We start from the raw sequence: 26,398 nt of genomic DNA on the forward strand, positions 1-26,398 counted from the left end.
CCCTCCTCACCCAAATAAGCCTGCTCCTGGACAGAAAGTAGATTGCGTAAATTGGACCAGAACCCAAATACATAATCCTCATTAATCTTTTAGAGTCTTGTCCCACTTATTAAAGCCAGTACTTGGCGAATAACCTAGAGTTACGTGGCAGCAATAATAAGTTAATTGGAATCTAGGTCTCCCAACTTTTTTTCTTCTTTCAGCAGCTTCTTGAGGCTTTGAGTTAAAGAGTGCTGTGTAGTAGGCTGTTCTAGAATTGGCAGGTCTCGTCTACTTTCTGCCAAGTGGCAGGTGTGGGGCACGAGCATCGGTCAAGGAAAGGGCCAGCAGGTAGTTGTGGGGTGTGCGATGCTTTGGGGATCAAGGCCGGTATCAGCCACTCAAGAGGTATGGGAGGGCTTCCCTGGTGGCGCAGTGGTTGAGGGCCCGCCTGCCGATGCAGGGGACACAGGTTCGTGCCCCGGTCCGGGAGGATCCCACGTGCCGTGGAGCGGCTGGGCCCGTGAGCCATGGCTGCTGGGCCTGCGCATCTGGAGCCTGTGCTCCGCAGCGGGAGAGGCCACAACAGTGAGAGGCCCACATACCGGGAAAAAAAAAAGAGGTATGGGAACGATAAAAATGAGGAGGGGAGAAGGGGAGTTAGAGACTTAGACTGAGATCACGGGCTTCCAATCTCGGCCAGCATAGCCTGGGGTAAGCACACCTCGGGCTTTCGTTTGAGCCTGTGTCAGAGACAGAAGGACAGAGGCTTTTGAAACAAAACAGCTCTGTGGTCTCCCAGTCTCTTAGGAAAAGAGGGATCGAGAAGGAAGGTGGCAGCATAAAGGGGATTCAAATGTGGATACAACAATAAATATGGTAAAGATCCAAGGTCCCCCCAACCCCATGAGACTGAGACTAACCTTGCTCTGTGGAAAAGAAGTGACTCATTGTTAGTGGAGCTGCCTCGGAAGGGACAGCCCTGAGCCCGCTGGCAGATCTGTATTCATCCCCTGCTGTCTTCTTCCCTCCCCCAACCCCGTCCCTCTCCTAAACACAGTTGACAAGGTTAGAAAATCAGGACAAATAATTTACTTCAATCCATCTTTGTCTTTCCCCAGGCCTTGTGCAATTCAGTCTGGGGGGAGAGGGAACAAATAACTCAGACCTTGGTCGGTGACCCTTTTTCAAATGTGGGGAATCAAAGCCCACTCTAGGCTGAGGAGTGCCTGTTGGCCGCTGAGCCACAGAAGACAGAGATGGTGATGAATTCTTATATGCTCGCTGGGCCTGGGAGGCAACGTCAGCAGTGTCAGGGTGCCCTGTACAGCCAAGGGCCACCTCCAGTGTCATCGGTCACCTGAGGGCAGGGGCTCGGGGCCTCTGGGGAGGTCGAGGAGGCGAGGGCTCGGCCTATGCTCCTGGGAATCGGGGGCGCTGTCCAAGCCAGGCTGTCTGGCCCCGGGGAGAGGGTCTGCCCCCGGTCCCCGCCGGAGGGCAGGCTCGGCCCCCCCACTGAGAGCAGTGCCATCAGCTGGGGTCTGGGCATCTAGCTGTGGGGTAGAGCTTCAGCATCCTCACTTGAAAAATGGGATGACACGTTTCCTTGGCAGTGAGTCGAGGCTCTGAGGGACTGTTGAGAGAAAGGGCCAGCTGGTAGTCGTGGGGTGTGAGGTCACTGTGCCAGCAACCCAGGGAGGTTGGAAAAAGATAAAAATGAAGAGGGAAGGGGAGTTAGAGAATCCAGACTGGGGTTCAGAGTGTTGGCTGCCTTTCTCCTCTTACTGTATCAGTGAGGTGACTATCCTGGCCTGGGCATTTAACAAATGGTAACTTGTTTGTTACCCAGCCCCTCCATGTGCCAGCTCTGTGCAAGTCACCATGTGGCCTCTTAAAGAAACTGTGAAACGGGGTTCTTACCTTTATTGGTCATATAGTGTCTCTGGGACACACCATACAACAGCTAATTGGGAAGTTACAGTGCAAGCACAGTGTGTTTCTGGGCCAGTAAAATATTAAGTGTTGGGGGCAGAGAAGGAGAGGTAGACGGTGTCTCCAGCCCTGGTGTACAGGCCCCAACGGGACTGGTGTGTTTTCCATCTGGTGGCAGGGTCCTCGGGATCTGATAGCTCCACAGGCAGCAAAAGGGGGAGGGGGGGAGTGTCTGACGTCAGGCACCAAATTCAGTTGCCGGTCAATTCCAGAAACATCTCCCTTCAGGTTCCCATTTGCCCCAAAAGAAGGTTGGAGGAAGGCAATCTCTTTCTCTTTCTCCTCTCAGGCCTCAGCTTATGACCAGACTGATTCCTGTTCCCCTGATATTTTTACAGTGAGAGCCCCTGAAAATGCCCATTGCTTCTCACTCGTACCACCTCCTAGGAAGGAGGCTCCCCACGGGCCTCAGAGCCATGTTGCACCGAGGCTGTGGTTCTCCTTGGACCGCCTTTAACCAGCACACTTCCTGGGGCACAGAAGACCCATCAGAACCTAGGGAGGTATTTATCACCGCAGCAGCTGTCTTCTTCCCCCCTGCCCCCATGACTCCCAGTGTCCATGGAAAAGCCTACTGTGATCTGAGTTGCTCCTGGCAGCCAGGTTATGGTGACCGGAGTGGAGCCTCTCTGGATATAGAATGTCACTTCCCATTTCCAGCCTGTGGACATCCGGGATCCTGTGTTCCTAACAAGCAGATAGGAGAGGGCCTCAGTGGCAGGATTTCTAGTGTTTGGTTTTGGTTCTGTTTTTAGCCATACAGGGAACACATTTTATACAGCCCTGGTAAGGGAAAAAAAAAGTCTGAATACTTGCTGAAAATGGAATATTTCCAAGCATTTTTTGAATAGATGAGTCCATTATGGTGATAACTTTCAGACTTTACTTTACTAAACACAAGTATGAGCTCTCTATAGAGTTCATGTGAAGCACAGTATTTTTTTTTTTAAGATTTTTGATGTGGACCATTTTTTAAAGTCTTTATTGAATTTGCCACAATACTGCTTCTGTTCTGTGCTTTTTTGGTTTTTTGGCCCCGAGGCATGCAGGACCCCAGCTCGCCTACCAGGGATCCAACCCGCACCCCCTGCATTGGAAGGCAAAGTCTCAACCACTGGACCGTCACGGGGGAAGTCCTGAAGTGCAGTATTAAAGCATGGCCATTTCCCATCTCTCTCCAAAAATGTCATGGATCCCAAACAATAGAAGAAGAGGAGAATATTGAACTGTTCCCTTCTGGTACATTCCACCTGCCTCTTCCCCTGACATTCCCCTGAGATGCAGAATGTTTCTGGGAAAGCAGCCTAATCAAATTGTTGTTTAACTCAAGCCTAAATGGTTAAACTACACTAAGTGCATAGATCAGAACGGTATCTGTCTCCTATGACTGCTCCTCTGTGTCTAGACTGAAATGACCATATTCCCCCTTCACTGGTTCTGGGCCCCGGGGGTGTGGTAGGGGGAGGTGATGAGGTCCCGCCTCTCCCTGTGTCCAGGGACTGGCTTAGGGGCTGGGTGGGGACCTGCCAGTCTCTGCCAGTCTCTGCCTGCGCAGGCCCACACTTCACTGCCACTTCCCTCCTAGCCCTGTGCTTTCACCAAGGCTGGAAGGGGTCCTGGGTTGCAGGCTGTTGGAGAGCTCTCGGTTCCTCTATAAACTAGAATCTTCTCAGCTGGACTTGGCTACTGCAGTTCACAGAAAACAAAACACACTCTCTAGTTTGGATGACAGTGGTTCTGAGAGTTCCCCGGCTAGCAGTTCCCAGCTGGCCTGCAGGCTGAAGCACCCAGAGGGCTGTGGAAGCTGAGCTTTTCACCTGAGGGTGACCCCTGGGGCAAGCAGGAGGGAACGGAGCAGAGAAGCAGCAGCGTGTCCAACTCTGCTCACTCTGACTTCCAAAGGTCCTTTGGCAAAATGTCATGGGTTGAGCAGCCAGGAGATACTGATTGGACAGGCCAGCCAGGGCTTTGGGTGTTAGGTGATTATGATGATAATGAAATATATAATGTAGGGCTTGACTTTATTTCAAAAGACACCTTGGAGTCACCTTCCATTTCAGTTTTTCCCACCCTGACACTCTGTGGCCTTGGGAAAACAGCTTTTCATTGTTGGCTCTAAGTAAATATAAACTGCTCTTTGTCTGTCTGTCAGTTGTCTCTTTTATCATGAGCCAGGCCCAGGGGGAAGAATGGCAGATAAAACATGCTTGATTCCATCCGTCCTGGTGCTTGCAGTGGTGATTCTCCCACATTTACCCGCTTTGGCCTGGAGGAGGGATCCAAAGGCTGGTAGAGCCATTCCAGGGATAAGGACCCAACCCCCCATGTAAGAAAAAGTTTCCTTACCTCAAGCACCTTACTTTTCTCCTATAAATGCAGAAAAGAAAAAGAAGGCACATCAACAGATACCTGTGTAGTGCCTGCTCTTTGCCCAGCTTTGAGGCTTCTGAAATCTGAATGTAATGACTGATGTGTCATTTAATGCCAGGTTGGGCCTTGCAGCCTGGTGGTGGGGGAGAGTTTATCTGGAAGGTAAGAGCTGTCTTCACATATCCCTAAGCCTTTCCTGTGGAAGAGGAGATGAAGTTAGAAAAAAACGTTTAAATCTGTAGAAAGACAAATGTTATAACTTGGTGCTTTATGCAAATAGGAGGAACTGACTGGGAGAGTTAGCAAGTGCCCCAACTCTGGAAGGTCTTTTGCAGAATTGGACATGGCGTGGGAGTTGAGATTATATGACCTGTGAGGTCCCTGCTGCTAACTCAAGATTCTGTGCCTGGAAGGACTCTCAAGAAATCACTACTATATCTTAACAGATATCCTTGCACCTGGGTTCAAAGATGTATGTGAAACAGTATTCATTGTAGCAGTGTTTAGAATGAGAAAAGATTGGAAACTCCACATGTGCCCGTCCGAAGACTGGTTAAATAAATTATCATATAGCCTTACACAGGATGACTATACCTCATCCACTTAAAAAAAAAATGTTCTTTATGAACTGTGGCAAGAACTCCAGATGCATTATTAAGTGGAAAAACCAAGATGCAGAACCGGGGTGGTGGAATACATTCATATATTTGCTTACTTGCAAATAGATCTGAGGGATACTTGAGAAACTGGTTATACTGGTTGCCTCCAGAGAGAAGAACTAAGGCAGCCGGGAGACGGAGGTTGGGGGGTGGGGCGTGTAGGAAGGAGACTTTTCTTTGAATAACCTTTTGCCTGTTTTGAGTTTTGAATCATGTGGATGTATTGTCAAAAAAATAAATGTAAGTAAAAATATGTTTTAAAACTTTAAAAGTAAATTTTACTAGGTCGGAGCACTGTGGACAACAGAGGGGAAGTAAAAAGCAAGTTAACCTTTTATTGAGCATCTACTATGAGCCAGGTCTTCGGCCAGATGCCTATGTACGTGATACTTTTAATCCACACAGTCCTTTATGGGAGGCAGTATCCACCCCTGATTTTATGGATGCAACACTGCGGCGTTGTGGGGTGGGGGAAGTACCCTCCTGGCTGGCTGGGTCGTTGCCTTGTTGCACCTGAAATGGGCAGGGCCAGAGAAAGGGATGCTCTGGGGAGGGCTGGAGGGAGGGAACCTTTTCTTTAAGGGACACTGCAGACCTGCCGAGGCACTGCCTGCTTCTGATGCCGGCCTCTGGGCTGCCAGCCGATAAGTCGAGGCACACCCTCCGTTTGCTGCACGGGTCCGATGTGTTGTTTCCTTTGCTTTTGCTGAGTTCAGGGATGGAGTTCGCAGTGTGCATTAACAAGCAGTTAAGTGACTGCTAGAAGAAAAGACCTTCCTGTGCTCCCGGCTGCCAGTGGAGAGGTGGTGCTTACCCTGTGTTGTTCTGCCGGGTGTCAAATGTGCTGCCTTTGCCTGCCAGCTGGAGGCTGGCTGGAGAGCTGTTATTTTTCTGATTGTCAGAGCTGAGGCTCCTTACTTGCACTTAGAGGAAAAAACATCCAAGCCCTGGTACAAAAGGTCCTCTTTTCCTTTCTTTGGAAAAAGAGCAGTGAATGAGCTCATTATCACGGCAACCCAGTTGGGGTTGGGGGGGCTCCTCCTTGCTGTCTGGGCCTGCCCCTGGCTAGGTTTCCAGGAGCAGGGGGCTTAGATCTGGCCCAGGGTGACCAAAGCCACATGGCTGGGACAGGTGGTCCATACAGGGGGCAATGCTGGAGACATTTGGATGCTTTGAGACCAGCTCTCTCTGCTGTGGTCCAGAGGAAGGACAAGTATCTGCACCTCTTCTCCCCTGAATGCAGAGCTGCATCCAGGACTGCCGGCCTCCAGGGATCAAATGATACTCATTCAGCGTTATGTGCCCATTCAGGTGTTCTAGAAAATGTCTCCACACCTCAGAGCTGGCGGTCACGCAATAACAATTATCTGTTGAATGTTTATGAATTGCCAGGCACTGCTCTAGGCTGGGGGTATAGCATGGAACAAAGCTGGCAAAGCCTCTGCCCTCATGGAATTTAGATTCTAGCATGAACAGTGAAGGGTGCCAGCACTGGCCTGCTCTTGCGCCCTCTGCCAGTTTCCACTGGGTCTGGAAGAGCTGGAGGGTGGGGGGACTGACATATAAATTGCCTTGGAAGGGAGGCTCTTGGGCGTTTCCAGCAGCTGAGCTCCGATTGTTACCCGCTCACTTCCTTCAGAGCTCGTCTTTAGACCCTACAGGGCTGTGGCCAGAGAAGAGCCTTTCTTGATCTGAGCGCCGTGAGCTCTGAAACCTTGCAGGTTGGTGCTGGACCTTGGAATCGTCTGGAAGAGACCTGGAGGCCTATCCCGGTGTGTGCGCTGACGGTGAGCTGGCAATGTTTGACTCGAGCCTGACAGCCTTTCCTTTTTGTTCCTCTTTTCTTCCGTCTCAGATTGAGAAGATCATGAGCTCTATTGGAGAAGGGATCGACTTTTCTCAGGAACAGCAGAAGATCTCAGGTATGGTACCAAGCAGCCATTTTCCCCGTGGAACACCGCCCTCTGGGTCCCTTCTAGCTCGGGTTTTTCTCTGACGCAGAAGACACATTTGGGGGGTGAGAGAAGTCAGCCTCAGACCACGTCACTCTCTTACAATTCGGAATCTCATGTGCCCACACAGCCCATCTAGCAGTTATTTTAGGAGCCATGACTCCTTTTACATAGTAGAGGGAAAAGTATACAAATTGAATTTTAGGCTGTCTATTAGGAAGCCCTTTTATAAAAAGTGAACGATTGTCACTTATTCATCATTGTTTTTATAAATGTAGGCTTTCTCTGATTGGCTTAATGTGGAGTCCTCCTCGTGTTGGTCTCCCAGCTTCCCAGGCGGCTCTGGCACTACCTCTTCATGGGCATATGGCTCTCGTTCACCTGATCCATGGCAGTGGCAGAGCACTGGGTTGGACTGTTTAGCCTGCATCGCCTGCAAGGGTTGGCTCTGCTGTTTTCTCCTTGTGTCTGTTTCTCCACTTTTCCATTTACTTAGGCACTCATCATTTTACTTCAGATCACTGTTACTTGGAGTATTCTTTTCATCTCAAAGCCCTACAGGTGAGGCCTGCCTCTGTTTCCTTTGTTTGAAACAAAGGAACTAGGGAGGCCATACCTGAGCTGTTTTTCTTGGTAATAGAATTATGGTTGTGTTACTTGCTTAGGTGAGGTGACATCTTAAAGGTGCCTCCCAGAGCACCTGTTGCAACCCCTCCCCCAAGCATCTGAAGACAGAACTGCCACCAGTGCATCTGGGCTGAAAGCAGCTTGGGAGCCTGGCCGCTCCCCCTTATTGGGGAAGTGCCTCTCTGCCCTGAAGGGGTGGCTTCCTTGTTCACTCCGGAGGCTCCATCCAGGATTGACCTGTAAGCCCTGAGTGACACCTCTAGTTCCTCCATGGGCCTCTGGCCCTGGCAGGAAGTCTGAGGGATGGGGGCAAGTGTGCACATCGGGGAGAAAGTTGCTTCTGAGGCCATGGAGCTTGTGGAGAGAACATGGGCTCTGGAGCCGCAGCCCTGGTTCAAATCCTGATTCTAGATACCTATGTGTCCAGGGCGAGTCACTTACTCCCTCCGAGCCCACAGTTTCCCATCTGCAACATTTGGATATAGTACTTCTCTTTTATGTTTGTTAAGAATGAGTAATATATACAAACACTTGAGCTAAAGAGGTACTCGGTAAATAGTAGTTACGCTCATTTTTCTCCAGGAAATGATGACTTTCTCATATCGACAAACCTGGAGAGGAGGGGCGTCTGCCCCCCTGCCTTGTCTCCCTCTACCCTTTTTCCCACTGGGTTCCTGGAGACACCTTCCCTTCAGCCCTGTTTCCCTGGGCTCTAGCAGAGAGGGTCCGGTTGGGTTGGGTTCATCTTTGCCAGTCTTGGATTATGCTGAGGGTCTGCACAAGTGGCTCTTCTGGCTAAGAGTTTGTGGCTCTCTTTCCAGGCCCTTGCCTACACGCAGTCCAGGGAGCTTTCCATCTGTCGTGGTTTGCAGGCTTTTACCAAGAGCGTGTGTTTGTTGGGAATAGATGTTCAGGACCGAGACAAACACTGTTGCCATGTGCTTTAGGGGCAGCAGGTATGGGTCTGATGCAGTCAGCTCAGTTGAGGCTGCTTTCTGCTTCCCTGTACCCCTCTGAGTCTGAGGAGCCTACATCAGTTGCATGTGCTTGAGAGACTGGGGCAGAATCAGGCCATTACCTCCTGGCTTTGATAAAACAGGAGATGTGGCAGCCCTTCTGGAAAACACTCTTCTGGAAGAGCCCTTCTCCTTGGAGCTGGTGACACTGAGCCCTTTCCTTGCCCTGTGGGCCCCACTTTCCAATCCTCACCCCCCACTAACTCATGTGAATGGCAAGAGTTGGTCCAGCTACCCCCCTAGGTTTCTGGATCCCAACACACGGTTTTGTTTTAGCAGCATTGAGTTGAGCCATCCTCCATACCCCAGCTTAGGAAAGTCGAGGGCAGGCACAGGAAGGTGGCCATGAGCAGAGGGTGCGTCCACCGTGCTGCAGAGTCCCAGCTCGCAGTATCTGCACGGCGGCCAGGCTGTGAAGGATGGAGAGAGTGGGCTCAGGCCTGCCTGCGACCTCTGTCTTCTGTCTGATGGGTCGGGAGGGGGCTCTCCCCAGGACCTCAGGGAACACCAGCCTTCGGCTCAGACCAGAGCAGATTTCTTGTTTATTCTGAATGATCATTGTCAGAGTTCATGTTGTCCTTGGGCTTCTGGATCCAGGAGAAGAGACCTGGGCTGTGGGGTTGCCATCCTGGGAGGAGGAACAGGCGTGCCAGCCAGCAGCCCTTAACTAAGCATGGGATTGCCTGGTGTGACTGGTTTTGCAGAGGGTTGTGTCCTGAAGGGCGAGGCCCCAATATGGCACTTGAATCTCCCTCCTCTTTTGGGCTCTGGGCCTCCGAGTGGCCAGTTCTGGAGCTGGTTACCCGTATCCTCAACAGGCATGTTTTACAACTCATCCCACTGTCAGGAGTCCAGGGAGGGCGAGCCTTCCTCCTGTCCTGGGCCACTCTGGCTACTGTCATCAAAGACCTGTTCTGTCTCGCCAGCAGAAGAGAATGCTTGACTTTCTCTTGCTGAAGCCAGCCGTTTAGCTGTTGAGTAGCTGTTCAATGCAGGCTCCTCTAGGGGCCTGATCTCCCAGCACACAGAGCCCCTTCTTCACCAGGGCCACCAACAGCCTGTTGGGGTGCAGGTGCCTCCCAGCACGTTTACAGGGTGACACGTGGTCCCTAGGTTTGTGTCTCTACACGTTACCGTTTTTGTCTCCTCAGCTGTACTGGGGGTTTGGTCCTGGTTTCCCCTTGTCCTTGGTGCCTCTCCTCCCATGTCCTCCTCCGCCAGATAGTGAATGGCCTGCTCTGGGCCTGGCACTTCTCTGCTGGGCTCTGATGGCCTGGAGAGAAGTCTCTTCCCAAGTTGTTTGGTGTGCTCACCTGAGGACTATCAGTTGTAATGTCCTTATTTTGTCATCTGTTTTTGTGATACCACGTGGCTTATCTGCCTGGCAGAGAGACACAATCATTCCTGAAGTGGGGGCGGGGGTCACTTAACCTGTGGGCTGTGCCCTCAGGACAGTGTCCCTCCTCTGTCCCCTCTCTGGCTGTCGTAGAAACTATCGGCCAAAACTACAGAACTGTTCCTTCTCCATTCTCCCTGTTAAGCTGTTTCCAGCCTCTGGAGCTGGAGGTAAAGTTTGGCCGTCTCTGCCTTTTGTACGCGTGTGTATTAGGCAACAGCAGATATTGGAAAATCTGACCTTTTGCTCCGATGCTGGTGCTGCTGTCTCCTCCCTCGGTGGCAGAAGCAGCAGCTTCTGCTGCGATGTCCGATGCCTGATGTATTTTCCTGAGTGTTGAAGGGAGGAGGGTGGGGAGGGGAGGAGGGGGGGAGGGCCAGACATTATGAGAGCAAGCAAGGACTGTGGAGCCAGCAGCAGGCAGCGTGGAGCCCAGGAGCCTTTAGACAAAGCATTCTGCTGCAGTTCTGGACGCGCACACATCCACCAGCAGCAGGTCGGACCACGGCTGCCCGGCCGGGGGATTACGAGCAGGAATGAATCAGCAGCCGGGGGACACTTGACATCAAGGGCATACAAGAGCCCGCCACTTAGGTTCCTGGAGCAGGTGGCCCCACTCCAGGGCAGGGGAGCTCAAGCAGCCCCCAGACTCGGCATCTCGCAGTGCTGCTTCAGTGTGCATTGGGACCCTGACCACCATCTGTTCAGCAGAGGACAGAGGAGAGGGGGAGCCTGGGACAATGGGTCACCAGGGTCTCCTAGACAACCAAGCCACTTGGCCTTGGCCTGCCCGGAGGGGCAGAAAGTGCCGGGAACAGCATAATGACTTTCACCGTGTCAACAGTTCTCCGGAGGTGATGTCTTTATAGTTGGTTCTTCTTTTTCCTTCCTTGCACCTCTTCTTTCCTTTTTCCTTTTTTCTTCTTTTATCTGTTCTTGCCCACGAGAACTGGAGAAGTAGGTGGGGTTAAGGCGTTCAGCTCAGAACATCCAAGGTCTGCCTGGAAGGGCTGAACTTTTTTCCTCCCTGTACCAGCACGCTCCCCTGTCCTACCTGAGGAGCGGAGCAAGTGCATGTCCTCCCCTCCCTACTCATCCTCAGAGGACAGCAAGATCCGGAGACCCTGGCAAGACAATTGCTGTCTTTATCACTCAGCCAAAGAGAGAGCAGCGCAGAATGGGAATAGACTTGAGCCACCACAGCTCAGCTGTCAGAGGACCGCTTCCTTTCTCTCTCCTTTATTGGGCTGGGCTTTGTCTTCTTTAGCCAAGAACTGGATCTGCCCGCCTGCTTTCCAGTCGAGCAGGCAGGCCAGTCACGGGAGCAGCCACCGTCCGAAGAGGAAGATGAACGCCCAGCCCCCGCCACACAGCCCCGCCCGGGAAGGCGGCCCCGTGGACAGCGGCCTGGCCCGGGAGACGCCCCGCTCGCCGGCAGCCGGAGTCTAGCTGGGGACCCGGCTCCCGGCCGGAGCCCCGGCCCATGCGCCCGCCCGCTCGCACCGCGCCGCCTTGAGCCTCTGAGCACGAAGGGCCGGTGGCCATGGTTTGCTTGTTCCGGGACTGCTGGGGAAAGACAAGTAAAAGTCTCCTTTCTCCCCGTGCCGGGTTCATGCTGCTTGTGTTGCATGCGCTGGCTCCCCGTGACTGAACGGAGTCCTCGCTGTGGTTGCTGTGCCTGTGTCCCTCCGCTGCATGAAGAGGCGCGCTCGCCCCTGACCGGCCTGTGCTGCAAGGTCGCGGGACTTGTCCCTCGTCCCCGGCCCCTTCTGGTGCCCGGTGGGGACAGACTTTCTGAAATACCTCCGTGGAGGCGGACAAGCGCCGACCCGGAGAGCGTTGGGGCTTGGCTCCCTCGACCCCTGGGCGGCGGCCGTGCAGGTGCTGTGAGGCCCCGGAGCAGCAGGACCCAGGGGGGCGCGTGAGTGGGCGGTGGCCACCCGGTGCCCTTGGTGCACCCACGGAGGAGGGGCTGCGGGGCCACCGCTCTCCCGCGTCTAGTACAGAGTGTGGCTGCTTTATGGTAATGACTATGATGTGGCAGTGCCATCTGTCTTCCTCTGAGTGCCGCTGCTACCGCCTCAGTGGTTTTTCCCTTTTCAAGCGTCTGCCGATTCCTCTCTCGTCAGGTTCGCGGCCGCCGGAGCAGAGCGTCGGGGAGTGGCTGGAAGCCGTGGGGCTGCAGCAGTATGAGAGCAGGCTGCTTCTCAATGGCTTTGACGATGTCCGCTTCCTGGTGAGTGTCCAGGCCCCAGGGGAGACACTCCCTGCTGCCCAGGCCGTGCTAGAGTTGGAAACTGTACGTAGACCTGTGTCTCGGGGAAGAGGGGGCTGCATGGCTTAGACCCGGGGCACTCAGCCGAGTGTCACCTGCTTCCTCAGCTCCGCTCCGGACACAGCCCTGTGGGGAGAGCTCTTTGCAAGTTTGTGTCCGAGAAGGAGTGTCTCTGATGCACCCATTGGCCCCATCCCGGCTCTCTTTCAGACCCCAGGCAGTGGGTGGCTCCGAGAATTGAGGTGCACGGGGCAGCCAGGTCCCCCTGGCAACTCTCCTTCCTATCTCAGCCGGACACCAGAAGTTCCCTTTGTTCCCTGAAACTATGCCGTGGAGCCCGTAGTCACTGAAGCCGGGAGCCTGGTCTCCCTCAGGAAGGCTGAGTGTTTGGCGGGGCCATGGCCTCAGAGGTGGCCCAGATGAGAGGCTGAGCTGGGGGTGGGAAGGATTGCTTCCTTTTCTGAGCAATAACTTTGCGTGCTCTTCTTGCAGAGCACAACGGCTCAGAGAAAAAAGAAAAACCCAAGTGTCTTTTCGTGGAGTAGGGGCCTGGCTGGGACCCTGGGCTCTGGACCAAGTGCCCCCTGTGTCAGTCCAGCAAGCAGCTCAGGGTGGGCTGCCTGTGACCATTCCTCTCCTGGAAGCCCTCCCTAGATGTCCTCATGGGTCGGGTCCGGGCTTTGGCTCCAGCTCCCAGGCAGCCCCGGCTGCCCCAGGGCAGGTGTTGAGTGCAGTGGTGACGACAGAGCTGACACATCTTGTTAGCGCTCTGTGTGTGAGCAGTTGTGGGACAGTGGTTTGCATGTATCCACTCACTGACTCTCCCAGCAGCCCTGAGATGTGCGCTCTTATCAACATCTCCGTTTTCCAGATGCAGAGCAGTGGAGTGTCTCGCTCACGCCCACAGCTCCGGGAATTGGTGGGGTAGGAACATGCGCCTGGCAGCCGGGTCCGGGGGTCCTGCTCTAACCACCGTACTGCACGGCCACTTTCTTACTCGTGGATGAGGGGAGTGGCAATGGAACCGTTCATATGCTTTAAGTCGCCCTGTTGCACGTGTTATGTCAGGAGCTGGTTTGAGGCTCTTCCTTGATTCCTGGCGGGCTTATCCCCCACTGTGACAATTCCCAGAACGCAGTCCCGAGTGGATGCTGAGTTGCCTTCACTCCCTGAAGCAGACCTCTGACCCCCCAGCTCCCTCGCTGCCATGGTTGAGGGGCGGTGGTCGGTAGGCCCAGAGCTCCCCTGCCCTCTCCTGTCCAGGGTGGGTCTCTGTAGGGTTCTCACCAACAAGGTGGCATTGGGTGCCTCCTGAGTAGAGGGCCACCCAGGGAGCTGGCCTGGGGCTCCCAGGGGGACCCTGACTGGGACCGCTCACCTCATCTGGGCCTTCTCCATCCTCAGGACAGACAGCAAAGGCTGCTGCAAACCACCTTTCCAGAACCAGCTTCGGGCCAGTTATTTTTCAGCTTTTAAAAATCTTAGGTTTTAAAATAACAATTTTTAAAAAGTTGAACTGAGTATATTTATAGTTGTTATAAACTAGTCCCTGACTCACCATGTTCTATGGGGAAGGCTGACAAACCCAAGGTGGAGGTGGGGGTTCAGCCAGTGAGTGAGGACACTTGGTCTTTGGTGCTGGGTGTTGAGGGGCCTTCCCTCTCTGAGCGCTGGCCATCAGATGGGCTAGGGAGGGTGGCCGTGGATGTCACAGATGCTTAGGAATCTTAGGGGCTGAGCTCTTGACTTCTCACCCCTCCTTCTGCTAGTTTGGAAGGGCTAAGGTTCCTAAGCCTTTGAATATCAAGACTCCTTTAAAAGTGCTTCCCTGTCACCCCTGTGCTCTGACCGGAAAGTAGCTGGGTGGGCCCTGGGCCAAACATCTGCACAAGATGCAGGGCCTCTGTTAGAACGCATCTGTTTCTATTTGGGAAGGGCACTCACTGAGGGAGGCCAGCAGCTCAGTTCTTCCAGGGCCTTCCAGGCCCCTCCTGCTGCCCTGGGTGCGAGCTGTTCCTCTCTCTCCTCTCGGTTCTGGAGGGGCAGCTGGCAGGCAGAGTCCGTGCAGGAAGGAATGCTGATTACACCTCAGCCTAGCCTGTCCCTTCTCAGACCTCGAGTGGCCTGAGTAGCCATGCAAAGTATCCTGAGTAATTGCATGTAAGTTGCCAGATGGGCTGCAAGGCTAATTAAGTTTTAGCAACCAGAAAAAGAGAGGAAGAAAACACGCAAGAAGGGAGCATTTTTGTTTAGAAACATTCCCTCCTTGCATATGGTATAACTTACATCATGTTAGCTGTGGTATTATCCCCGTGTGATTTGGTTTCCAATAGGCTGTAAATGTTTCCCATAGTTTTGAAATACACTGGAGACTCTTCCACAAGATGCACAAGTGGCTCCCAGGAAGCCATCCAGACTCTAGATGTAGTAGGAACATCTGGAAACTGAGGGCTGCTATGGAATCTCCCTGTGGCGGGCTCCTCCAAGCTGTTGTGGGAGGAGTATAGGGCATTTGAGGGGGGTCGCACAGCTCCCTCTCAAGGTGGAAGGGACTTTAACATCATGTGGTCTCATCATCCCCTCTGTGCCCGAGTCCCCTCCAGATGAGCTCTGCCGTGATGTTTTCCCAGTAACGGGCTTCTCCACCTTACAAAGGCACAGCCCATTCACTCTCTGCATTGCTCAGGCTGGTTTAGAGCATTCTTTATATTGAGCCAAAATCTGTTTCCTTGTGGCTTCTGTCCATTGAACCAGGTTTACCTTTTGGGGCCACACAGAACACACTTAGGCCCATTGGAAAATTGAAGACCTCTGTCACGGCCTCCTGGGTCCTGTCTTGTCTAAGCTCAACACCCTCTTTCTCTTGGCTCTTCCTCCTGTGATGTGATGACTGAGGTGGACCAGCAAGCATTGCACCTTGAACTTTATTCACACCCTCTTGTCTGCAGGCAGAAAGGGCCTCTGATTTGCACGGGGCAGGGGCAGGGCAGCATGGTCTGCCAGGTGCTCGCTCCCAAGGCTGATGGGGCTGACCCCAGACGCTGGGAGAAGGGGCAGGGAATCAGGCTCACACATCTGCCAGCCAGCCCACCACCCTGGCTCGTGCATCAGAGCCAGTTCTATTTTTTTCACCACAAATCTTGTCCACAGGAAATGGGCTTTCTGGGGAGAAGGAGGAAATGCAGTTAATCAGCGCGGAAGGAAGGTGATTTGTGGTTGGCAGGTTTGCAGCTCAGGCGTGCTGGTGCAGGTCTCTGTATCTGGGACTCGGCCTGCTCTCCCTTTACGGAAGTGTTCATTGAGTAAATGGCGGTGCTCCTCACGCTGGGGTATGATGTGGACATTTAAAAAGGTTTTTAAGACTGTCTGAGGTGGAGAAACATTCACCTTGGAAGTGTTGAGTGAAGAAATTGAACACAAAAATCCATGTGCAACATGACCTTAATTTTCAAAAAAGAAAACATCTAGAGGTGCAGGGAGTGAGCCAAAATGTTTTCCACAGTCAGTTATCCCGGGGATTATGGGTGGCTTCATTTTCTTTTTTTGGAGTGAAATATATTTTCTGCATTTCTTACAATGAATGGATCTGAAATCAGAAAAGCAGATAATGTAGGAGTCTTAAGGAACTTGACAGATGAGCTGGGAGAAGGGAGCACGCGGCGCAATAGTAACAACAGAGCGGCCGAGTGTGAAGTGCTGCCGGGGGAGGAGGCTCTGTGCTCACCCAGGGTTCACCGCCTGCCGGGCACTGAGCTGGCGCCCAGCCCTGGGGCGGTTGTCCGTCAAGTCGCAGATGGGGCCTCTGGGGCCCAGAGGGTGGAGGCACTGCCAGGAAGTGGCAGAGCTGGGACGCTAGCCCAGATCTGTCCAACTTTGAACCCCTGGGTTCTACTTGCTGTCCTGGGGGTTTTGTAGAGGCCTGCAGGACTTGGAAAGACTCCAGGGAGAGGCCCACACTGTCTGTGGTGAGGGGGGAGTCTGGCTCGAGGTGCAGAGAAGGGCAGGGCCCTGACTGGGCAGCAGAGGTGGGCTGGGCCTGACTACGAGGGGCCTCGAAAGCACGCCCTGGGGGAGCCCCAAGGTCTCTGAGCCCTGGGCCTGGGGGGCGGGGTCCTGTGGCTGTGCCCTCCCCAGGCAGAGCTTCCCGAGAGTCACGGTGCCCCTTGACAGCAGGATGGAGTGGAGAGCAGGCACGTGGGAGGTGGTCGAGGCTGGGTGTTGGACAGATGGAAAGTGGAAATGAGTCTGGCAGCAGGCTCGGGATGGACTGGAAACAGAGACTGAGCCGGCAAGCCCGCTGCCTCTTAGGGGCAGCGTCGGGGAGGCCTCGTGCTCCCCCATCCATTTATTTCTTCACAGGCTTCTGCCACATGCAGGCAGCCTCCCCCTGTTTTCCTGTCTGTTTCTGAGACTGTGCCAGCTGGTCCCACGAGTGGAAGAGAGATGATGGCAGGTGAAGAGGACCGAGCCCTGCAAGAGCTAAAGGCGTACACTCGGCAAGGAGGTCCTTCTTTACTGGCCTCTGTGAAGCTTTCCAGCCAGGTCCCCAGACCCCCGAGCTTCCCTTCCTGCTCCTGTTCCCCAGATTAGCTGCACTCTTCAGCCCCGGAAGCAGGCTTCATGTGCGCAGCCGGCTCTGCCCTTGGGTTCCCGCCCTGGCTCCCCACGCCACGTCCTCACCGCAACCCTCCGATGTCCCTCCCTTTGTCTTCTTTCCTCCCCGCCTCCGAGGGGCCGCTGCGGGCACTGCTGTCAGTTTGCCTCCCTGCCTCGACTTCTCTGCACCAGCTCTGGCCCATCTCTGCAGAGCACTCTGGGAGCTGACTGCTCAGTGGGGTGTGGGTGTGGTAAGGGTTCCTGGGCCCCAGCGTGTAGCAGGGCCTGAGAGGGAGAGCTCCCTCAGCCGGGTCATTGGAGGGGCGGTGGAGCTAAGGCTTTGAGAGGAATATTCTTAGACAAGTGTGGATCCTGCCTCCCGGACTAAATTCTGTGGTCACTTAAGAACTTAGCTCCTCAGTTCCCAGGAGTTGAGGTGGTTCCTCGTCTCTGCTGGGTCCTTGAACCTTGAGATGAGAGCCAGGCTCCCTTTGGACCCCTTTCCAGGTGCGTGTGCTCTTTTGCTCTCCCTGGAGTTATTTAGAGTGACAGCGGCTAGAATTATTCAGGATCCAGCTCTACGTGCCCCCGGTGCTGCTCTGGCCTTCTCCAGTCCCTTCACAGTGGAAGGGAGTTTGAGAACTATTTGCATGTCTGTTGATTTAACTAACTGCACCTTAGGATGGAACTGGACTGGTGAACACATTCTGTTGATGTAGCTTCCAGTTGCTGATATCCCAGAGCAGCAGCAGGGGGTTCCGTGCTGGCATCTTAGCACGTCCGTTGTGTTCGGTTAGTAGACACCCCCGCCCCAAGTATACACGTGCAGCGGTGCAGGGGGCAGAGAAGTGGGGCCCGTGTGTCTCTGTCAAATGTCAGTTATAACTCAGGTGTCCCCGGGCATCCCTGAAGCCCATCTGTGGACTCCTGGGGTCCATGGACAGCACTTTCAGGACTCTGGGATTAAGTCATTGGCTCCAGGCTGCTCCTCAAGCAGACAGCTGAGCTGTGGCTGGAAGCTGGGTCTCCTGGGCCCAGAGCAGTGCCTTCGCCTCCCACTCTGGTCCCCATGCCCCCTTTCACCGGAAGATGCTGAGACTGGGCCACAGGCTCAGCACATCCTCCAAAGTCAGAGCCAGTGGGCTAGGCCAGCACATCACTCGAGGTGCCCTTCGGGTCAGGCAGACCATTCCATCCGCCCACTGTGTGTTGGGGGCTGTTCTGCAAAAGGCTTGCAAAGGAGCTGGTGGGGCCCAGACCACAGTAAGCTCTCGGCACTGGCTTGGAGCTACCGGAACCCTCTGGATGGGCAGCTGCCGCCACCACCACAAGCCAGCGGCAGGCGTTCTTGCCCTGCACCCTCAGGGAGGGGCCAGGCCCGTGGGCAGCTGGCTGAAGCCACAGTTAAGGAAACTGGGTGGGGCAAAGCTTAGGAGAAAACACGGGGTTCTAATTACTCGCACTGAGAACCAGCTGAGAGTCGGGAGACCTGGGTTTCCTCCAGGCGCCCCTGTATGATTTGGGGCAGGTTGCTCTGCCTCCCTCCCCGTCTGTCCCTGTCCCAAGGAATCTCATTTGACTGCTTCCTTCTGCACATAAGCTCTGAAGGGGGCACGGTGTTAGCTGTGGTGACACACAGCAACGATCAAGACTGACCGTGGCCTTGGCCGTGTAGGAATGTACGGTGGTGATTTCTCTGCAGCGGAAGCAGAAATCGGCTTTGTCCTCAGATCTATGAGATTAAAGCCTGCTTTGGGTGGTCTCAGATCCAGGCCCTTTGACTCTGGCTGACCTGGGCTTGGCTAGTCTGCACTGGTGATTTGGGGGTGAATATGGCATCTTGACCTCAGATGAGGCCTCGGAAAGGCAGGTGTTTGGGGGTGATGGGCAGCAGATGGGTGGGAGGATGCTGCTCCTGGTACAAAGGGGACACTGGGGACCTGCCTGGGAGGACAAGGTCACGAGGGGTGTCACCTCCCTGAACGCGGGAGGAGAGCCGTCCCTGACAACCCTTCCCTTGAGACTGACAGGGGAGAGGGGTCTGGCTTCAGGAACTAGGAGCTGGTAGCATTTGCACTTTATCCTCGTCTTCTTGGAACTAGTTGCTCTCTGTCACCATCGAGTTCTGTCTCTCCAGCTGAGGACATGGCTGGACCGGGTAGGGGTGGGGATCATTAGGAGAGCAGGGGCTGTGGGTCAAGCCTGAGCTGCTCCTGTTACTGAGGCTGGTGAGCTTTTTATAAGGCCACCCGTGAGCTGGGGGAAGGTGTCAGCTTGGGAAGTTCTGTGACCAGGTTCCAGGGAGGCAGGAGTCAGCTGGGCCAGGCAGCAGTGAACAGGTGAACACAGGAGGAGCCAATGAGTGCCAGCACCGGGAATTCATTGTTTAACCTGGACAGGCAGGTGGCTTTGTTCCTGTTTATAAGGTTCTGACTTTGTAAGGGATTTGAACCCAGTTCTTATTCCTTTCTACCACAGCTGCCTTGTGTGGTGCACAGAAAGCCCTCAGCCCCTGGATGGGTAGATGGCGTGATGCTTCAGGGAGCATGGCTTCTATTTTCCATCATTATTAAGACTTTTAGGCCACAACAGTGAGCAGCAGAGCCCTGCCCCTCCTTGCTTCCTCTTCCCTTTTCCCAGTGCTCCTTCCCACTCTCCCTGGGCTGGCCCGGGTCTGGGGCTACAGTCTGGGTAAGGAAGACTCGTGTGCTCACCCCTCTCCCTCCTGGCTCACCCATCAGCATGTGCATGTGGTCACTGCAACCCCAGCCTGGGAAGGCGGTCCTGGCTCAGACCAGGGTCCTGTGCCATGTTCAGTGACCCTCCCCCCAGATGACCATGCCCACGACAACTCCGTCGTTGTGGCCAGTAACATGTTCTGGGGTTGGTAGAAAACTACGTGCAAAGGAGGAGCCAAAATGTCCAGTGGTGGGTGAGATTATGGGATGCCCAGGAACTAGAGAGTGTGCAGTGGAAGCAGATGGTTAAGTGTCACGAGGAGGTGTGTGCACGCAGTACGTCAGCATGTGAAAAAGCAGGTTAAATGAGTAATACACATACCACAATCCCAACTTTTGCTTTTTTTTTTTTTTTTTTTTTTTACAATAAAACTTAGAAAAATACACTGAAATGCTAGAAGTGATCCTAATCTCAGTTTTTAAAAAATATTAAGCCACTTAGAAGAATTCATCAGAATGGTAACCCTGGGGTGTTTTTTCTCCCCAGAGGTAATGGTGGCTTTATAAGTGGCTTTTACATTTTTCTTTGTACTTTATTAATTTTCAGAATTTTTTATAATAGACATATAACTTTTATACTCAGAAAAAATTTTTTATTTATTTATTTTTTTAATATAAGGGAGAGAGAGAAGCAGGGCCCAGTGGAAATCTACAAAATTCTGGAAGGCAGAGAGGCAGCATAAGTATCACATTGAACCAGCCAGGACCCAGGGAAGCTCTGAGCTTCCCCCTTGGTGCACAGAGACTCTGGAGGATGCCTTGGGCCCAGGTGGAGATGTGGGGGCCTCTCGCCCACCAAGCTGCTTATCTGCTTAAGGAGCTTTAGCGGCTCAGGCAGGCGCCACAGATCACTACAGCCATGGGTGTGGTGAGTATCGGCTGCTCAGTTCACTCAGGCTGGTACTTCCCTCATCCTCCCACCCTTCCTTCCCTTGATTAGAGAAATCTGCTCTTAAGGTCTTTTTTTTTTTTTTTTTTTTTAAGAAAATTGTTTTGTCTTATTCTAAGTGCTAGCCCCCATTTTATCAGTGCTTTTTAGCAATTAGAAATTTTTAACATTTATACACTTTCCAATTTTCAATATTATCATAAAAATTAGAAAATAAGGTAGAAAATTGAGTGTTCTGCCTTGAAGAACAAAAAGAAGGCTAGTGTTTTTTTTTTTTTTTTTTTTTTTTTTTTGCGGTATGCGGGCCTCTCACTGTTGTGGCCTCCCCCGCTGCGGGGCACAGGCTCCGGATGCGCAGGCCCAGCGGCCATGGCTCACGGGCCTAGCCGCTCCGCGGCACGTGGGATCTTCCCGGACCAGGGCACGAACCCGTGTCTCCTGCATCGGCAGGCGGACTCTCAACCACTGCGCCACCAGGGAAGCCCAAGGCTAGTGTTTTATCCCAACGTTGTATTCTCCTTCACTCTGTACATTCCACTTTCCCATTCTTGGAGATAAAAAATGGGGTTAGAAACTTTAAAATATGACAGACTATACAGAGCAAGTAGCTGGTGCCACACCTACCTGGTTGCCACAGCATTTGGGAACTGAGCCCATGATTTCAGGAAAATGATTAAGTAGTTGAAAGCGTCAGTCTGATCCGTGTTTCTAGCTGATGAGGATGTCCTCTTGAGGAAATGACAAATGCTCTTTAGGCTCACTGACTGTGGTTGCTTCTGGAGAGATATTTCATCAGGGAGAACACTGCTAGCAAATATTCCCAAGCTCAAGTATGGGATTCACTTGGGAAGAGGTCTCATGGATCAGCAGCTAAATGCTTTGTGTCCTGTGTGTCTCATATTTACATTTTACCATTCTCAATTCGGAATGGCCTCCCTGAAGACATCACTCCACTCATGCACTTTCAAAAACAGCTGGAAGTTTCTCTAAGACCTTTGATGACTGGGACACAGCCTCACAATATCTGAACTTATTTCCCTCAATTTGAACGTCATACTTCAAATTGAAGTTTGTTTTAATTTTTTGTTGTATTTAATGCTAACCTCTAATATTTAATGTTTTAAGGTCTTAATTTGCATTTTCATGTGCGTCCAGGTTGAGCCCCTGCCCCCAACAATGCACTTCTCCCAATTCTGTGCCTCCTCTGTCTGGAGCAGCTCTTCTCACAGTCCCTGCCTCCTTGAGGCCCAAGAAAGGACTGGGAGGCGGAGAGGAGAGGGAGGGGCTGCAGGGGAAGCACCAGTGCCAGGCTTTTTCCCTGAGGCAGAATCAGGCTGGGACAGTAGCTCTGTCCATTCTTTCTCCACCAAGAGAGGAGGCTTCAGCCTCTGTTTTTTTATGACTCCTGGCAGGAGAAATTGGAGAGAGAGAGAGAGAGAGACACCACCCCCCCGCCCCCGCCGTACTGAATATGGAAATGAGGCTGGAGGGGGCGGGGCAGGTGGAAAGTCTGGAAACCACTGCTGAGAGATGAAACCCTGTCCCAAGGCGAGTGCAGTCTAGCGCTGCTCTGCCCGGTAGTCACGCTTCCATCAGAACATACAGGCCTTTGCTCGGGTGGAGGCAAGGTCCTGCAGGGACTGATACGGGCCGTGGTGGGGCCAGAGTAGGAGAGCCCAGGTGCACTGTCTCCTAGCCTGCTTTAACACACGCTGACATACTGCATGCACACACCTACCCAGGAGGAGGAGGTGTTGTGGCATTGCTCCCACCTCTGTGGCTGGGAACCCCCGCCCTCCTGTCGCCTCTCACTCAGGGATGGAACCCAACCAAGCCAAGTGTCAACTAGTTATGTTTCAGATTTCGCTTAGGCGGATGAGCTGTTCTACTTGATTAGCTCCCCTAACTATTCACTCACTAGGAACTCGGAACAGGGCGTGGCACATAGTCAGCTCTCAGTAAACTCAGTAAACGTTAGTGTGGTAGAAAGTAAACAAAGTAGGAAGTCCCTTTGCCCCATAAACAACCTCGTGTAAAGGTTTCTAAAAGGTTTCTTCCTCAGTCAAGAGGGCACAGTAACTTCCAGAATGTTTCTTGCCTTTGAGGATTTGGAGCACCTTATAAGTCACCAAACTAATCCCACAGAATGTAGATGTGGCAAGTTCAGGAACTCAGGAGGACCCTGCACTGAGCCCAGGATGTGCTGTGGCAACTGTTTGCTTTGATTTTCCATCACATCCTTTGTTTTGGTTTTGTTTCCATTTGCCTCTTTCTCCTCAAAGCTGCATACAGTCCCCAGTTCTCTTGACTGGGGGGTCTGCTTAATGAAGGTCCTGTCCCCATCTGGATCTGGTTTTCCTGGTTGTCAACCTTCAGTCCAGTATTAATGTTACCCTAAAAGCTTATGAAGGCTTCTGAGTAAATGTTGGGGTTAACAGTGGGTGTCACCACAGTGACACCCTCTTGGAGGTTCACTTGTCAGGTCCTCACTGAGGTGTCCTCATCATCAAGTAGAAAGTCTGGGCAGACAGCCCCCCTCTCTGCTTTTCCCCATCAGCACACCCTAGATTTGGGCCCAGAATGACTGCAGGAACTCGGCATGGTGACCCTTGCCTGAGAAGACAGATCCAAAAAATATTGCTAACACTGATGTCAGAGTGTACTGCCTATGTTTTCTTCTAGGAGTTTTATAGTTTCAGGTCTTACATTCAAGTCTTTAATCCATTTTATGGTATGAGAAAGTAGTCCAGTTTGATTCTTTTGCAGGTAGCTGTCCAGTTTTCTGAGCACCATTTATTGAAGAGGCTGTCCTTTCCCCATTGTATATTCTTGCCTCCTTTGTCATAGATTAATTGACCATATAAGCATGGGTTTATTTCTGGGCTGTCTATTCTGTTCCATTGATCTATGTGTCTGCCAGTGCCATACTGTTTTGACTACTGTAGCTTTGTAGTATAGCCTGAAGACAGGGAGTGTGATACCTCCAGCTCTCTTCTTCTCTCTTGAGAATGGTTTGGCAGCAATCTGTCTTCTTGATAACCACCATAGAAAAGATGCACATACAGGGAGATTCGTGCAGCACCATTTGTAAAAGCAGAAATTAGAAACAGTTGTCCTTCAACAGGGAACTGGTTTAGCAATTTATAATATGTCCATAATCTGGATGATTATGCAGCTTTCAAAGAAGAGACAGGTCTCCATATACTGAGTGACCTCCAGTATATACTAAGTAGTTAGGAATGAGGTGTTGAACAGTGTGTGCAACAATCACATTTGTGTGAAAATGAAGCATGCACATGTGTGTAGGTGCCCAGCTGGGCTCTGGAGGGACATCCAGGAAAGTGGTAACAGTTGCCCTCGGTGGGGGTGGACACTGTGGCTGAGGGACAGGGCAGAACCCATGATTTTTCATGTACCATAATCTGAAAAAACCTATCTTGTGACACCATTGTGAGTCATAGAAGACACCATGATAGGAGTTAGGAGTGGCAAGTGCAGTCAGACTGCCTCAGATCCTAGCTCCACCATGAGATGTGTGACCTCAGACACGTTTCTGATCTCTGTGTGTCTCAGTTTCCTTATCTGTAAAATGAGGATTCCAGTAGAACCTAACACAGGATTGTGAGCCTGAAATGGGATGGTGCACAGAAAAGCTCTCCATCCCTGTCACTCAGCAAGAACACGACAAACACCAGCCATTCTCCTTGTTGTCACTGCCATGCTGGGCTTCTTCGCTCTCAGCTGCTCCATTGGGGAGAAGTGCCCCACGTGGGCTGAGCCCCAACCCCCCCTCCTCTCTCAGGCAGGTCCCCACTTTGAGACTCCTCTCCTCCTCGGGGTGAGGCAGGCTTCTTGGGTGCCTGCCCCTGCCGCCGGCCCAAGGTGGCTGTTACCGCCGCTTTAAATCACAAAATCACATCTGTGAGGAATCTGGGGATTAGTCCTCCTGTTCTTCATCTTGGGGGGGTCATGAAACCTGCTCCCGGGAAAATGCACATCAGCTCAGCTGGGCAAGGCCTGTGCCCGGCCCTGCCTGCTCCAGCCCAGGTCAGGGCCCTGGGAGCCGCTCGGGCTGGGTGGGCAGCCTGGGCAGGTTTGTCTTCCTGCTGCATGAGGCTGCTTGCTGCCTGGCCTGGCCTGGCCTGGCCTCGCGGGGCGCCCTGGGGCTCACTCTCTTGTGGTGCCTGTGGTGGAGGAGAAGAATGTGGCAAGGGGCCACAACAGGCTCACCTAACGCCCTGAGGGAGCCAGCGGCCTTGTCCAGGAGGCCCTCACATTCTCCTTTCTGCTCTTAGGGGCCTAATGTGATGGAAGATCAAGACCTGCGGGAAATCGGCATCAGTGATGCACAGCACAGGCGGAAGCTGCTCCAGGCTGCGCGGTCCCTGCCCAAGGTGACCACCGACAGTTCCGTGGCCTCAGCCTTTGCCAGTGGTGGGGCGGGGCTCAGGGGGTGTGCAGGTCACTGTGAGGGTCTGCCCCTCGTCCTGGGAGCCCTAGCGGGGAGGACAGTATGCTCTTTACTTCTTTGCCACATCCCAAGGCCAGCAGAGCACTAGGGACAGTCAGGACCTAGTCCAGCCTCAGGAACGGCACTGCAGGCATCTGCCTGGCGCAGAGCCTGGTGCCCACAGGCTTGGCCTGTCGCCTGAGACCAGGCCCTCCCCAGGAGGCCCGGGGCCCTCGGGGCAGCAGAGGAGGCAGTCTCTGCCTCCTGGGGAGCTGTGGCTGGTAGGCCTGAACCTCTGCTCAGCTCTGCTGGCACAGAGTCCCCTTGTCTCTTCCATTTGCCCAGAGCTCAGGAAGCACTAATGAGTCCTAGCAGTGAGGCCAGTGCCCACTTCACAGACAGACACCATTTTCTTGTCCTGCCAGCTCTGTGACCTTGTCAGAACACAGTAGGGGCCTCCACAAACCCTCCTCCCCATCTAGCCTTACCTGATAGGGCACCTTTCCCAGACCTGGGGTGCCCTGGTAGTCCCCAGATGGGGCCCAAGACCAGAGCTGAGGTAGAGAAGGCTGTGTGAGTGGAGTGACTCAGGAATGCTGAGAACACAGGCCCCTCATTGGTCCTCAAGAGCTGTCCCGTACCTACCCCAGCCCCAGCCCCAGCCTCAGCCTCAGCCTCTGGGTGGCCTGAGTGAACCGGCCTGCATCCCCGTGGTCCCCAGGGTCCTCATCCCAAGTGCTGAGATGGTAGTCCCGCCTCCTGCCCTCGCCCCACAGGTGAAGGCTCTGGGCTATGATGGGAACAGCCCCCTGTCAGTGCCCTCCTGGCTGGACTCCCTGGGCCTGCAGGACTACGTCCATTCCTTCCTGTCGAGTGGCTACAGCTCCATTGACACTGTGAAGAACCTCTGGGAGCTGGAGCTTGTCAACGTGAGTACAGCTCTGCTGTGAGTGTCCCTGGGCTGCCAGCATGGCCCGGGGGGGTGAGGGCTGGGTGCCCAGTTGCCGCCTGACCTTTCTCTCCCCGCCCCTGCGCAGGTCCTAAAGGTGCACCTGCTTGGCCATCGCAAGCGCATCATCGCCTCCCTGGCAGACAGACCCTACGAGGAGCCGCCCCAGAAGCCCCCACGGTTTTCCCAGCTGAGAGTGAGTTGGGGCGGGTGGGAAGGGATGTTTGTATGTGCTGCGTGTTGCTAGGAACTGAAGAGAATTCTTTGGGAGTTCTTCAGAGACAGCGTCACCTCTGTAGTCGAGGAGCAACTGATCACTGCCTTCCCAGTATTGGGGCCAAATGTTGGCCAAAGTAGGAAAACAAATATCCGAATCCCAGACGGCTGGGGCCATGTCTGGACATCCGGTTGAGCTGTGCCCGGGGTGGCAGGCAGGGGTGGGTCAGAGGGGCCTCTCTCGGGCAGCCTGACGTGAACCCGAGACAAAGCCTGGAACACATGGCGGGACCT

The 26,398-nt window shown here is 53.4% G+C and overlaps 1 protein-coding gene across 14 annotated transcripts in view; it reads left to right on the forward strand.

Moving 5' to 3' along the window:
* The window catches only part of ANKS1A (ankyrin repeat and sterile alpha motif domain containing 1A), a 191,637-nt gene that overhangs the window by 155,626 nt on the left and 9,613 nt on the right, over positions 1–26,398 (forward strand). For all 14 annotated transcript variants that reach the window (XR_010835055.1, XR_009337649.2, XR_010835056.1 and 11 more), the window contains 5 exons: positions 6,856–6,922; positions 12,121–12,227; positions 24,785–24,883; positions 25,716–25,868; positions 25,977–26,084. Coding sequence is in view for 10 of the 14 variants with exons in the window: in XM_067006061.1 (XP_066862162.1) it covers positions 6,856–6,922; positions 12,121–12,227; positions 24,785–24,883; positions 25,716–25,868; positions 25,977–26,084 (534 nt within the window). In the remaining 4 variants the exon portion in view is untranslated. The remainder of the gene's footprint in view (positions 1–6,855; positions 6,923–12,120; positions 12,228–24,784; positions 24,884–25,715; positions 25,869–25,976; positions 26,085–26,398) is intronic.

Source organism: Kogia breviceps, chromosome 10 (genome assembly GCF_026419965.1).
Source record: "Kogia breviceps isolate mKogBre1 chromosome 10, mKogBre1 haplotype 1, whole genome shotgun sequence".
Classification (NCBI taxonomy): Eukaryota; Metazoa; Chordata; class Mammalia; order Artiodactyla; family Physeteridae; genus Kogia; species Kogia breviceps.